A 15,498-nucleotide genomic window follows, 5' to 3' on the forward strand; every position below is an offset into this window, starting at 1 on the left:
TCCATGTTTAGCTGCGTATTTGCGGATGCCAGAAATTGCTGTCAGTTTCGTTAGAATAATGAAGATGAACACTGACATTCTTACCATCATTACAACCACAAAATCTGGGCCCATGTCTATCCAGTTTCCTTCCCCCACTTTCTCTATCTTTGTTATGGCTCAGTCTCTTTAATTTTCCAGAGTTTTCATCTGGAACTTTGTCTATAAACAATCTCCCTCTCACTCTCCCCCGCTCTCTTTGACTCTTTCTCTCTCTCTTTGACTCTTTCTTTCTTTCTTTGACTCTTTCTCTCTCTCTCTCTCACTCTCTCTCTCTCTCTCTCTCTCTCTCTCTCTCTTTCTCTCTCTCCCACTCATGCTCTCACTCTCTATCTCTCTTTGATTCTCTCTCAAAAAGCTTCCTCAAACCCATCATTTCAGTTAAGCTTTGGGTCACCCATTCTAACCTCTCCTCTTGGCTCAGCCTCCATTTTTGAAGCATGTTGTGCCTTTTATTATGATAAGTATGCTTTTTAATTGCAAGTGGCTGTCGTCAATTAATGAAAATAGAATGAAAATGTCTATGGCTTCTTAACCAATTTCCCCACTAGCAGCCTGTGCAGCCTGAGCAGTTATCAAGAAAGCAGAGCGATTACACCTTATAGCCTTAAAGGGAGATATACATGCACTTTATCAGCATGCTTAATTCTAATTTGCATAATGTTCCAGCCCTTATAAAGCAGGACATCTTCTGATGCAAAGCAAACAGCTGGACAGAAGGTTCTCAATTCTATTAATGAGGGAATATACACTTATAAAGATCCTTATGACGCCCACAGGACAAACCAAGCTCTTTAACAATGAATTACTTTTGAACTACAGTCACTTGTTATGCAGGTAAGTATGGCAGCCATATTGTGCACAACCAGATTCCAAAAACAACAGAAAGGAAGTTCTTGATTTAGTGGCGAGTGTTGGCCAGGGTCAAGTGCAGTGCCATCTTTTGCATGCAGCCTTTCATTTTAATGTGCCATCCAAAAGTTGGCATTTCAGCAAAGCAATGCTTCTCTGGCCTGCATCTCGGGGAAACGATGGACAGTGCCCTGGGCATATGTCACTTTTGGATCAAACATCGTCTATTATGGCTGCAGAGGCTGATTGGTTTGTGGCAATCCCTACTGCAGTGGGCGCCAATGAATAACATTGGCCCAGTGAGCTTCTTTTCTGCCATCTGGTTGTTTCTTTTGCCCTTTGCCTTTTCCAAGTCCTCCCTGACTGCTTGTCTCTAGGCACTCCAGTCAGCAGCGAGGACTTGCGATGCATTGACTCTAATTATGGTCAACTTGAGGTCTCGCTTACAGAAAATTGTTTTGCAGATGTGGGCGACTTGTTGGTCTCATGCTGATAGCAAGCTTGCCATAGACACATCTTCCATTTGCCTCACATGACTCAGCCAATGGAGTCACCGTGGACTCAAGAGGGCAAACATGCTGGGGCTCCTTGCAAATTCAGCACTCTGACCTGCCAGGAGATGCCAAACATTTGTCTGAAGCAGCGGAGGTGGAAGCTGTTTAGCCACTCTTCTTGGCTTACGTAAGTTGTCCATGCCATGCTACTGTAAAGGAGGGTGCTGAGAACACAAGCTTGATATACGCGGAGCTTTGAATTTTCAGTTAGTTTGCCATTGGTTCACATTGTTCTCAACACTTCTCCTGTGACTTGTTTTGTCCGCGTCATATGCTGATGAACTTGCAAAGAAATTGGACATTTTACCTTTAAAAAGCAGCATGGATTTGGACGAGTTACCTCGACAAGATGCGGCCCACTGGTGTCAGGTGACCTTCTGTTGAGTTTTCTGTACAGATAGGGACTGCTTCATGTCTGCACATGTCTCTGGGAAGTCACTTAAAAGACAAGTGATCTTTCTCAGGTGCTGGTGACTGCTCCTGCCCATTTCAATTAAAGTGACTTAGACTAACAAACCTGATAGACTTGCCGGCCCTATGGAGCTGGAAATGCAAATAAAGATATTCAGAGGCTTTTCATAACTGGAATGTCAATTGGGATATTAAGCGTTACCAATTGTGTGACAGTTGTTCAAACTATTTTGTGTGGACAAAATGGGAATATCGATACCGTGGTCATATGACAGAAACTGGCTCATGGTGGGAAGCGCCTTATTAATTCACAAGGACTAGTCAGTCTGGGATACAAAGATTATAGAGGGAAACCATCTCGCCCAGCGAAAGGAAGAACACTTCCTAGAAACTCACCCACTGGCAGAGAAGTGGGACTAATTTGTTTACCTGCAGAATTATATTTTCACTACTGAAGTTTGACCACAGCTTTGACTGGAAAAGCTGGAAATCTGCTGATGCTTGGAGTAAGCCACTGTGAGCTCATCGCTAGAAACTTCAAACCTCTATTGCCTTCAGTGCACTGAGAAAGAATCATTGGGCCTGCAACATTTCCAAACACCATCTTGAGGACTGATAATAGAAGTGACTTTTCAATTCTTGAAGTAATTTAAGTGCATGCTGCATCATTTGTAACCATCTATTCTTGTGTGCACGGGTCTTGTGTGAATGAGTGTGGGTGCTGTTGCATTTACGTTGCTTTTGTTAAGAAAATAAATGTTTATTCTTTTAATTTAAACCTACAAGAAAGTCTTTTTTGTGTTTGCTCTTAAAAGTCACAGCACTCAAGGGGTTCAAACGCTTCTTAAAAATACACCTTATTGCATTTAGTTGAGAGATGGAAAAAAGGAAATTTTCCCACATCTCTCCCCCTTCTGTAACAAACTGCCGTCTTGAAAAAATCATGTCGACTGGAGATCTGACAGCTCTGAAGCCCCACTGAGACTCGGCAGATGTGTGACACCAGGAGCTGCAATCTGGTCAGAGGAACGTGTGCAAAGACCTTCCCCACGATCCTTAAGGTGATGCCTCAGTAATTGTTGCAGTCATTACGATCCCCTTTGGTTTGTTACAAAGTGACTATATTAGCATCATGCGTGTCTTGAGGCACAAATCTTTCTTTCCAACAGAGAGACAGAAGTTCATGGAGATGCTGCAGCAGTGCTGGTTTTCCACTTGTGATGATTTCAGGTGGAATTCATCATTTCCCAGGGCTTTACTGGCAAGAAGTTCAATGGTGGGCTCACCGTCCAGCTCCTCCATGACAGGAAAGTCTGGAACGGCGTCGAGAGCTTCTTCAGTGACAGTGTTCTCTGTTGTGTAGAGTTCGAGGTAATGCTCCACTCGCCTTTCCATCTGTTTGCTAGTTTGTGATGATCATCCCTGCCTTTGTCTTCAAGGGAGCTGATTTGGTTGCTGCTGGGCCATTGCTTTCTTGGTACCTTCATACATCCGTCTAGCATCCCCAGGTTCAGCAGCAGATTGTATGCTGTTGCAAAGTTTCAACCATTATTGTTTTGGGCAGTGCCAAGCAGTCTGCTGAAATTTGACTGGCAGCTTTGAGAGCATCTCAGTTTTGTGTGCTGGAGATTTGCTTGTAGTTCATGAAGGCTCTCTTCTTGGTTGCAGTAACTGACTCCATTTTAGTCCAGTAAGCCTCAAACCAGTCAGCATTCCTCTGATATCTTTTGCTGTACACAGTGAATGCAGAGTTATAGATGGTTCCGCACAGATGGCCCCACATTAATGCCTCCCTCTGGCCTTGGGTGTTTTTGTCCAAAAGAGTCTGATGGAGGATGTTGAGGAACTCCTAGCTCCATTCTGGGTCAGTGGTATAGCAATTGTTGATCTGAAGATGCCCTTTCTGCTTGTGTGATATAGCTTCCTTGGTTGAAGCCTGACCTTGCTGCACACCAGGGGTGGTCAGCATCACAGTCAGCCCTGTGAGAATTACGAGCGATGAGGACCCTGTTGAGGGTGGTACATCTGGTGATGTTGAGATCTAACTGGTGCCAGAGGTGTCATCTCAGATGTCTCCAGGACACCTTGTGTGCATAGCTTGGTTTGGAAGTAGCTGTTCATCACACAGAATCCACGGAAACAGCATAACTTCAGCAACCTCTTTTTCATTCATCTTGTCAATTCCCTGGGGTTCTATGCACATTGCCCAAGCTATATAGTTGGTACCCACCCTTGTGTTGAAGTCTGCTGGAAGGCACAATCCCTCCGTGCTCGGAATTCTGCTGATGGCAGTGACAAGTAGTTCATAGAACTGATCCTTGACATCTGGGGTGGAGGGGAGTTTCAGGACATAGATGCACGTGAGGATAACTGGGTCCATGCTTGTTGACAAACAAAGAGTAAGAAGTTTTTCTGAGCCTTCTGTGGGGGGGTTCAATCATTGCGAGTAGCATGTTTTTTTACCTTGAAAACTACTCCATGCTCACATGTTGCCTCTTGGGTTTTTCCCTGCCTGAAGAACCTGTAATATTTCTTTTTAAGAGATTCACTCTGAGTGAGCTTGGTTTCTTGCAGCACAGCAATGTCCACATTGAGCCTTATAAATTCTTTTGTCCATCACAGCTGTCTTGCATGCGTCATCAACTTGTAGAAGGCTGTCGGTAAGGCCAGGACGCATGATCCTTATGTTCTAGCTTACGATGCAAAAGACTGCTGTTGCCTTTGTTGAGTTTGTCTTGCCTAGTGCATAGATTACCAACTCGCCTGCCAAGGAATAACTCTAAGTTCCAAGCACCCATTAAAGCAAGCAGTCCGTGGTGGGACAGCACCTAACTGTCCAGCTTGAAGCAGGCAATAGCTTTCCAATGAGACGCGATGTTCTCTCCCACTTTTGGACGTAACCCCTGGCACTTGTGCTGTATGCCAATAAAGCAAGAGCTTATAACCATTAACTGTTGTTTCCTGTGTTGTGCCAACATTAAACCTTGAAGCTGGAGTGTCCTCTCCAGGGCACAGGCCTGGGCAAATATTTTGGAGACCCTGAGTTGTCCAAGCATCAGGCTCAGCATTGCTAGTATTGTCCAAAGGAAAGGATGAAACCAGTGCTGATCGGTACCAACTCTGCTGTAGGAGTTGCCAAATCTATATAGGATATAGGATCGTAGAATGGTTACAGCAGAAGAGGAGTATGTTCGCCCTCCATGCCCTTGCTGACTTTCTGCAAGAATAACTAATCTAACCCCACTTCTCTGTCTTCTCCCCAATAGCCCAGCGCATTTTCCTCTCCAGATAATTATCCAATTCTCTTTTGAAGGCTTTGATTGAATCTGCCTCCACCACACACTCAGGCAGTGCATAACCACTCGCAGCATATAAAAAAAAGATCACCGTTGCTTCTTTTGCTGATCATTGTAAATCAGTGTCTTTTGGTTGTCACAGAATCACAGAATCTCACAGTGCAGAAGAGGCCCTTCCGGCCCATCAAGTCTGCACCGACTCATGAGAAGCACCTGACCTACCTGCCTAATCCCATTTACTGGCACTTGGCCCAAAGCCTTGAATGTTATGACGTGCCAAGTGCTCATCCAGGTACTTTTTAAAGGATGTGAGGCAACCCACCTCCACCACCCTCCCAGGCAGTGCATTCCAGACTGTCACCACCCTTTGGGTAAAAATGTTTTTCCTCACATCCCCCCTAAACCTCCTGCCCCTCACCTTGAACTTATATCCCCTCTTGACTGACCCTTCAACTAAGAGGAACAGCTGCTCCCTATCCACCCTGTCCATACCCCTCATAATCTTGTACACCTCGATCAGGTCGCCCCTCAGTCTTCTCTGCTCCAATGAAAACAACCCAAGTCTATCCAACCTCTCTTCATAACTTCAATGTTTCATCCCAGGCAACATCCTGGTGAATCTCCTCTGCACCCTCTCCAGTGCAATCACATCCTTCCTATAATGTGGCGACCAGAACTGCACACAGTACGCCAGCTGTGGCCTCACCAAGGTTCTATACAACTCCAATATGACTTCCCTACTTTTGTAATCTATGCCTCGATTGATAAAGGCAAGTGTCCCATATGCCTTTTTCACCACCCCACTAGCATGCCCCTCGGCCTTCAGAGATCTATGGACACACACACCAAGGTCCCTTTGTTCCTCAGAACTTCCTAGTGTCATGCTGTTCATTGAATACTTCCTTGTCAAATTACTCCTTCCAAAGTGTATCAGCTAACACCTTTCAGGGTTAAATTCCACCTGCCACTTATCTGCCCATTTGACCATCCCGTCTATATCTTCCTGTAGCCCAAGACACTCAACCTCACTGTTAACCACCTGGCCAATCTTTGTGTCATCCGCAAACTTACTAATGCTACCCCCCACATAGTCATCTATGTCGTTTATATAAATGACAAATAATAGGAGACCCCGCACAGATCCCTGTGGTACACCACTGGACACTGGCTTCCAGTCACTAAAGCATCCTTCTGTCACCACCCTCTGTCTCCTACAACTAAGCCAATTTTGAAACCACCTTATCAAATTACCCTGTATCCCACGTGCATTTGCCTTCTTTATAAGTCTCCCATAAGTTGACTTACTGCTAACAGGAGCAATTTGTCCTTGTCAACTCTGTCCAAACCCCTCATAATTTTGAACACCTCTGTTAAATCTCCTCTTAATCTTCTCTCCTGCAAGGCAAACAGCCCCATCTTCTCCAATCTATCCACGTAACGAAAGTTCCTCATCCCTGGAACCATTATTGTGATTTTCTTCTCTGCCCACTCTAAAGCCTTCACATTCATTCTGAAGTGTGGTGCCCTGAACTGGACAGAGTACTTTAGTTGAGGACAAACCAGTGTAATACATATGCTCCATAGCATGAGCCTTCTAACTTGAGGTAAGGGGATGCCACCAACTGATCCAAGCTAAAACTTTTAATGGAACAAAGAGAGAGAAAATAATAATTCACCTATTTTAATTTCTGCAGCCATCATTCTTCCTAATTTATCCAATTAGTTTCTGTTTGGAACAATTTTATTTTGCAGGGTTGAAACTTAAATTGAAAGTTAACAGTCTGTATCTATACATTTTTCTTCCAATTTAAAAAGAGTGCAACAATCTTCTTCAGAAAATTGAGAAAAAACATGACTAGAGCTGTGCCACAAGAAGTAGCCACAATTATCACAGGTTTAGTACCTTTGACCTAGTTTATTATTGTAAGTCTGCTTTTTTTAATTTCAGGACTCAACTTGCAAAGCCAGTTTAACCTAGAAAATGTCACTGTGTTTAACACTAATGAACAAGATAGTACCCTGGGGTTGAAGGTGAGTGTTTATTGGGTGAAAAACTACAATTGAGCTATATCCTACTAAATACTGTGATTATTAATAATTTTGATACATTTTGAGAATTTGCAGCACACTGAAGATAGAGAAGATGGAATGGAAGTTGAAGAAGGAGAGACAGGCGATGAGGAGCCTACTACAACTTGGTGAAGAACTTTTTATTAACCTTGGAGAACTGCAGAAATGACCCATATTTAGCCTCATTTAGTGCATATCTCTTTAAATGTAAATTGTATGAAAGTTGCTGTTGAATGTAAACATAGAATTTACAGCACAGAAACAGGCTATTTTGCCCAACTGGTCCATAATGCTGTTAGTGCTACATGCTAGACCTTTCCAACCCTATGTCGTTAGCTATCTGCATATACTTCTATTCGTTTCTCCTAACTAGCTATGACTGAAAGGCATCTGTACTATTTAGTTACTTCTCAAATTCCACATTTAACCAATCTCTGAATAAATAAATTACTCCTGAATTCTTTATTGGATTTATTAGTGACTGTCTTAGGGGCTGTCAGCCCCTAATTTTGGGTTCCAAAAGTGGAAACATCATCTCCATGTTTACCCTATCAAACATCTTAATAATTTTAAAGACCTGTTTCAGGTCACCCCATAGGCTTCTACTTTCCAGTATATGGTTATGATCTCAGTTCAGGGTATCACCCTTGTAAATGTTCTTTGTGCCTTCTCCAGTTTTTCTATATCCTTGTTATAATTCAGAGACCAAAAATGCACAATGCTCAAATTTGGTCAAACCTAGCTTCTGTGTAACCTTTAAATAACTTTTATTTAGTTAAATATTTTCACATTAACAGACACGCTCCAGAGAAAGCAAAGTTTTTTTTCTTTCATTCAATCATTTGTAGTATACATGCAAACACTAGGATGCATGTGGTCCCTATTTTTGTTCAAATGGTTGGTTGTATTAACCAATTTCCACGAAAATAGATAGAAACTTGAAGTATATTTGTAAAAGTATTAGGTAGGATATTATTGTCAATGTACCTTTAGGTCAGAAAAATTTCTTGGAATTTAGCAGATTTTCATGACAGGGATATGATAAACCAAATGCTGTTGCTTTTAGGGTTATGGAAATGATCTTAAATGTCTAACAATTAACTCGGTCTTTATGTATATTGCTTTGTAAGCTATTGTGTTTCATTCCTTTAGGTATATATATATTTCTTATAAGCCCATTTCAAATTGGCTGCTGGCTGTCACAATTGAATCAAATGATTGGATTTTTGTTTATTGCTATTCGGGCTTGGATATCCTAAATATTATTCCACTATTATGACTTACAAAGCCCTGGTTTAATAGTTTCGTGCCTTAGCCTTAATTGGCGTAAGCATTTGTATATATTTTCTTGTTTTAAATAGCTCTGTTCCAATTGATTACAACCTGTACCGCAAGTTTTGGTCACTCCAAGACTTCTTCAGAAATCCATTGCAATGTTATGAGAAAATTTCTTGGAAGACATTTCTGAAGGTAAAATCCATTCATTAAGATGATGCAGTTGTATCTCTAAAAAGCTCTTTGTTGTGCTTGTGTTTTATAAAAAAAATCCATATTCATCAAGTTTTTTTTAAATCGTGTCCACGGACAGTCTATACATGGCCCACCCAGAACTGGACACATTTTTGCGCCTTGTTGTTGAACTCGGCAAGATCTGCAACAGTGCAGGGTTCCTCTAGCGATAGGCATTGCAGGAGATGGGGGCCAAGGTAGAAGCGTTCACGTCGCAGCCCTGTTTCAACCAATTCTACCACTACCACGCATAGCAAGTAGTATATACACCATTCATCAATTGATCGTGTTAGATAGTTATAATTCCCAGAGGTGGTCCTGTGATTGTGTATAAGTTGCTTTTGGAGAAAGTGAGATATTTGCCCCACCTGTTCCTGAAGCTTGGAATAAAAACAGAAAATGTTGGAAATGCTCAGCAGGTCTGGCAGTATCTGTAGAGAAAGAAACAGAGTTAACCTTTCAGGTTGATGAACTTGCATCAGAACTGGGAAAAGCTAGCAATGTAATAGGTTTTAAGTATGTCAAATGAGGGAGGGTGCAAAAAGAACAAAAGGGAAGGCCTGTGATAGAGCAGAAAAATAGGAGATATTAAATAACAAAATAATTGGTGGGCAAAAGCCAAAAGCAGTTGTAATGGGACAAGTAAAGAAACAAAAGATGTGTCCAGAGGAGGTCTGAATGGCAGAATAATGAAAAGCTGCCACCTGAAAGCAAAAACAAGAGTAAGACTAACTCACATGTAAAGAAAGTGAAACAAAGTGGGGGGCCAATGATTATGGTTTGAAATTGTTGAGTTCGGAAGGCCTAATCGAAAGATGAAGTGCTATCCCTCGTGCTTGTGTTGAGCTTCATTGAAACAGTGAACTAGGCTGAGGATAGAGATGTCAGTGTGAGAACAAGGTGGAGAATTAAAATGACAGGCTACCAGAAGCTTGGGGTCACGCTTGCGGACTAAATGGAGGTGTTCCGCAAAGTGGCCACCTCATCTGTGCTTCGTCTCCCCAATGTAGAACAGACCATACTGTGGTAATGCAATACACTAAGTTGAAAGAAAGACATGTGAATCGCTGTTTCACCTGGAAGGAGTGTTTGGGACCATGGATAGTGAGGAGCAAGGAGATAAAAGGGCAGATGTTGCTTGCCTTGTGCTTGCATGGAAAGGGGACAGGATGTTGGGGGTGATAGAGGAGTGGACCAGGGTCACAGAGGGAACCTTCGGAATGCTGAAGGGAAGGGAAGATTTGATTGGTGGTGGTATCAAGGTGGCAGAAAAAGCAGAGGATGATCTGTTCAGTACACAGGCTGGTGGGGTGAAAGGTTAAGGGGTGGGTGGGAACCCTTTTGTTCAAGGAGGGAGGGAAAGTGGCAAGAGCACTGTGCGGGTAATGGGTTGAACATGTTTGTGAGCCCTGTCAACTATGTTAGAGGGAGTCCTCGGCTGAGGAAAAAGGAAAACATACCTGAAGTGCTGGCGTGGAAGGTTGCATCAGAACAGATGCGGCAGAGGTGATAAAATTGGGAGAATGGAATAGAGTCCTTATGGGAAGCAGAATGGGAGGAAATGTAGTCGAAGTAGCTGTGGGAATCGGGGGCTTGTAATGAATATTTGTTGATAGCCTATCCCCAGAAATAAAAACAGAGAAGCTGAGGAAGGGAAGAGTCCAAGATGGACTCTAGTGAAGGATAGAAAGGTGGAAATTGGAAGCGATGTTGATGATGCTTTCCAGTTAAGGCTGAGAGCAGGAAACACACTGATACAGCCATCAATGTACCAGAAAAAGAAGTGAGGGAGGGGGCCCAAGTAAAACTGGACCAAGAAATATTCCATACACCCACAAAATGACAGGTGTAGCTTGGACCCATGTGGGTACCCACAGCAACACCATTTATTTGAAGGGAGTAAGATCAGTTAAAGGAGATGTTGTTCAATGAGAGAGCAAGTTTAGCCAAGTGGAGGAGGGTGATGGTGGATGGAAACTGGTTGGACCTCCATACAAGGAAGAAACAGAGAGCCCTCATATCATTTTGGTAAGGGATGGAAGTGTTGAGAGATTGGATGTTCATGGTGAATATGAGACAATTAGGACCAGGAAATTAGAAACTCTTAAAGTTACTGAGGGCATCAGAACAATCATGGATGTGGATGGGAGAGACTGGGCAAGGGGATTAAAAACAGAGTCAAGATGAGAAGAAATAAGCTCAGTGGGCAGGAACAGTCTGAAACCATGGAAAGGTAATCCTGTTTGTGGATCTTGGGAAGGAGGTGGAAGCAGACTGTTCAGAGTTAGGTTACTCTGATGTTGGAAACCTTGGAAGGAAGATCTCTGCCAGGTTTACCTTGGAACTACTGTTGGCTGCATGAGACATGCTCTTTGTGAGCCAGTGGTGCAATGACCCGAATAAAAAAGCAGCTGTGCTTGATGATATCAGTCCATCTTTCCATGAGTGACCATCAGTACTGCTGTTGTGAATTAGCCATCCAGTTGCCCCAAAGATTAAATGTCTCCCTATTACATATTGGTCCATATAGAGCCAGACTGGGGATACTTTAGTTGTACAGGCGATAAACTGTTGGGAACTTCAACAGGTACTGAATTATGATTTTTGGATTTGGAACTGAGGGTTAACCTCTGACCCGGACTCATAGAAGTTGGTGCAGATCAAAAATAGATTATAGTAAATTGTGTAATGACATAAAGAATATTCAAAGCTGATGATGTAAATGTGTCCAATTTAGTTTGCCCTTTGGCGTCTGTTCATTTAATTAATTTCAGCACGCAACCTATGAAGAGTCTGCATAATAGAATAAAGTACCTCTTTTTATGTTTGTAAGATGTTCATGATCCTGGACAATTGAATGGTTTTTATCTTAACCCACTTATGTGAATTTATTTTACAGCATTCAGATGAAGTGTTGGATGTTTTCAGAAGCTACAAACTGGATGATATGCAAGCTTCAAAGAAGAAGCATGAAGAATTAAAATCTCCGGGCGAGGAACATGTTTACTTTGCTAAATTCTTGACTAGCGAAAAGGTATTTTTTTTTGATAGTTTGGTCATCGGATTTACGATTCTTTTGGATATGGAATTGTATGCACAAGTGATTGCTTTTATTTGTGACTTTTTGTCTTGTAGTTTCCATAAGCAAACTGAGTTTTCTGTGATACAAAATTTTATACACATTGTGTATAATATAACATGCCCAAGATTAACTCACCAATTACAATATATAATACACTAGAGATTTCATAAGCTATCTGCCATGTTCTGTTGTCTCTCAAAAGGTGGATTCTGCACAATGACAGGTCATCAATAGGTTAACCCGACTTCGTCAGATTTAATTACAGGTTAATTAAACCACAGAAGCATGCTGGTAGAGCAAGAAACCATCGGCACAGTATTCAAAAACAAAATTAGAATCAACCCAAGTCGGCTTGAAATGTTTTTTTTAGGAACAGATTTATTACACCATTGGATAATTGACAGAGCTTTTGTGATCTTACACAATGTATTCTGAACAATACAAACTTCAGTTCATGGAGTTCAAATCTGCAGCAGGCACTAAAACAAGCACTATGCGACCAGTGATTTCAGCCTTGGCTGTCATCTCTGGATTAAAGGCACAATGGTCTAAGATTGAATAAAATGATCCTGAGCAGTTGCTCATATGTGGTCGTTTTCAAGTGCTGGTTAATGCCATGACCAAGTATAGTTTAATTAGCATCTTGAACAAAGCCCCCATATTTCATAACCAATCATTCAGGCCGCGGCCAGTTTCTTATTCATCTTTGATCGTAGTTTTGTATTTTGTTAAGGAAAGACAGCTTCCATTTTAATTCTAATTGTTTCGGAACTCTATGAGTTAAGTTACAGCAATCCGTCTATTGTTACAATAGCCTCTTTGAGAATGATTAACATAGCTTGGGAGTAGAATAGTTTTTTTAGCCCGTGAATGAGCATGCAGCATATCCCTTCATTTCTACCAAATATTGACATTTTCTAAAACAAAAACAGAATTACCTGGAAAAACTCAGCAGGTCTGGCAGCATCGGCGGAGAAGAAATCAGTTAACGTTTCGAGCCTTCATGGCCCTTCGGCAGAACTGGCATTTGACATTTTCTATCTATTTACCTTTATCAAAATAGCTTAAAACTTAAAAAATATATATTTTCAGTTCCATGTTACTGGATTGCTGTTTCATTCTGGAGATGAGAATATTCTGTTAGATTCCAGTATCAACATCAATGGCATGAGACCAATTATGCAGAATGCCAATTGATGCCCACTCCCTACTCCCTCCCTGCCCCTTTCTCTGCCTCTGCACCCCACCCCTCCAAGATTTTCCAGAATAACTTTGTGAGGTTTCTGTAATGGCATGAAAAATTGCCACAATACACTCGATTACTTGAATTCAGAAAATTTCACTTGCAAATTTCCTGACTTTACTTTTTCTTTTGCTAGTTGATGGACCTACAACTGAATGACAGCAACTTTAGACGGCATATTCTTTTACAATATTTGATATTGTTTCAATACCTGAAGGGCCAAGTCAAATTTAAAAGGTAACCTGTCTGAAAACATTGAGTGTATACAGGTTAAGGTTACAGTCTTAACATCTGCAGTTAAAGATGCACCATTACTATTTTTATTAAGTTTAGTGGTAGATCTGAAAACACTTCTAGGTTCTTCAGATCAAGCATGTGAATAGAACAATAGGAAGATCATAGTAAAGGTATAAGTCTTGGGATGAAGGCAAGGGAGGCCGAAAAGGATTAAGCAGGAAAAGTTGGTAAAACTCAATATTCAAGCGTTCATTTCAAAACCCTGAAGGACTTCTTGATGTATAGAAATGTGTATTTCATCAGTAAGAACATTTCTGGACAATACGAATCAGTCTTTTCCTTGAGGAAAATAATTTTAAAGTTTCTTTATAAATAAAAGTAAGTCCTAGGTAATGCATACTGAAGCTACTCTGACACATTTAAACAACTGAATACGTGTTCCATCGCTAAAAAGGAAAAACTCTGGTCTTTGCTAGAAAGCTCTTGAATCTTGCTACTCATTGTCACTATCTTTTGCCACAACCACAAGAAAGTAAACATGTGCTGGAATTAAGGAGAAAAGATATAAGATGTAGAACAAATAGACTATGAGACAGCTCAATCAAGTACTTTATAAAATTCATAAATAGTATGTAAAATGATTGAGAATTTAATAAACTCAACTTGACAACATATGACCTGTGGACTTTAATACAAAATACAGAGTGCAGTAGGCCTTTCATTTTTATTCTGTAAATTACATTTTGCAATGTATTGTAATTATTTGTATACAGAAATGTTCATGATTGTGCAATTGTTTTATTATTTTATGCTTTACTTTTATTTTAATGATTGGTGTGAAATATAATTACTTGTTTTAGGTGTATCGTCATCACAAGTCAGCACCTGCAGCCAAGGCGATTATTCAATAAATTAACTAGTATGTTTGTCTGTCCATCTTCCTTTCTCTCTCGCAATTCCTTGACTTTCTCTTTCTCCCCTTCCCCCTTTCTCTCCCTCTCTCATTCTCCCCCTTTCTCGTTCTCCCCCTCATTCTCTCGGTCTCTCCCTCGTGCTCTTGGTCTCTCCCTCGGTCTCTCCCTCGTGCTCTCGGTCTCTCCCTCGTGCTCTCGGTCTCTCCCTCGTGCTCTCGGTCTCACCCTCGTGCTCTCGGTCTCACCCCCATTCTCTCGGTCTCTCCCTCATGCTCTGGGTCTCTCCCTCATTCTCTCGGTCTCTCCCCCATTCTCTCGGTCTCACCCCCATTCTCTCGGTCTCTCCCTCATGCTCTCGGTCTCTCCCTCATGCTCTCGGTCTCTCCCTCATGCTCTAGGTCTCTCCCTCATGCTCTCGGTCTCTCCCTCATGCTCTCGGTCTCTCCCTCATGCTCTCGGTCTCTCCCTCATGCTCTCGGTCTCTCCCTCATGCTCTCGGTCTCTCCCTCATGCTCTCGGTCTCTCCCTCATGCTCTCGGTCTCTCCCTCATGCTCTCGGTCTCTCCCTCATGCTCTCGGTCTCTCCCTCATTCTCTCGGTCTCTCCCTCATGCTCTCGGTCTCTCCCTCATGCTCTCGGTCTCTCCCTCATGCTCTCGGTCTCTCTCTTTCTGTCCCTCTCTTTCACCCTCTCTTTCCCACTCTTTCTCTTTCGCCCTCGCCCCCCATCTCGCCCTCGCACTCCCTCTCGCCCTCGTCCTCACCTGCTCTCTCCCCCTCATCCTCTCTCTCCCCCTCACCCGCTCTCTCCCCCTCACCCGCTCTCTCCCCCTCGCCCTCTCTCTCCCCCTCGCCCTCTCTCTCCCCCTCGCCCTCTCTCTCCCCCTCGCCCTCTGTCTCCCCCTCGCCTTCTCTCTCCCTCCCTCGCCCTCGCTCTCCCTCCCTCGCCCTCGCTCTCCCTCCCTCGCCCTTTCCTTCTCGCCCTCGCCCTTTCCCTCTCGCCCTTTCCCCCTCGCCCTTTCCCTCTCGCCCTCGCCCTTTCCCTCTCGCCCTCGCCCTTTCCCTCTCGCCCTCGCCCTTTCCCCTTGCCCTCGCCCTTTCCCTCTCGCCCTCGCCCTTTCCCTCTCGCCCTCGCCCTTTCCCTCTCGCCCTCGCCCTTTCCCTCTCGCCCTCGCCCTTTCCCTCTCGCCCTCGCCCTCTTTCTCTCGCCCTCGCCCTTTCTCTCTCTCTCGCCCTCGCCCTTTCTTTCTCTCTCGCCCTCGCCCTTTCTCTCTCGCGCGCCCTCGCCCCCC

The 15,498-nt window shown here is 43.0% G+C and overlaps 1 protein-coding gene across 4 annotated transcripts in view; it reads left to right on the forward strand.

Moving 5' to 3' along the window:
* thoc1 (THO complex 1) overlaps positions 1-15,498 on the forward strand; it is an 83,385-nt gene that overhangs the window by 39,986 nt on the left and 27,901 nt on the right. For 2 of the 4 annotated variants that reach the window (XM_078540614.1, XM_078540613.1), the window contains exons 8-12: positions 7,101-7,183; positions 7,277-7,350; positions 8,584-8,692; positions 11,631-11,765; positions 13,193-13,293. In XM_078540614.1, the coding sequence (XP_078396740.1) occupies positions 7,101-7,183; positions 7,277-7,350; positions 8,584-8,692; positions 11,631-11,765; positions 13,193-13,293 (502 nt within the window). Of the gene's footprint in view, positions 1-7,100; positions 7,190-7,267; positions 7,351-8,583; positions 8,693-11,630; positions 11,766-13,192; positions 13,294-15,498 lie in introns of all 4 variants that reach the window. The other 2 variants (XM_078540612.1, XM_078540611.1) reach the window with 2 other exon arrangements.

The sequence above is a fragment of the Cetorhinus maximus genome, chromosome 4, assembly GCF_964194155.1.
Source record: "Cetorhinus maximus chromosome 4, sCetMax3.hap1.1, whole genome shotgun sequence".
In the NCBI taxonomy this organism is placed as follows: Eukaryota; Metazoa; Chordata; class Chondrichthyes; order Lamniformes; family Cetorhinidae; genus Cetorhinus; species Cetorhinus maximus.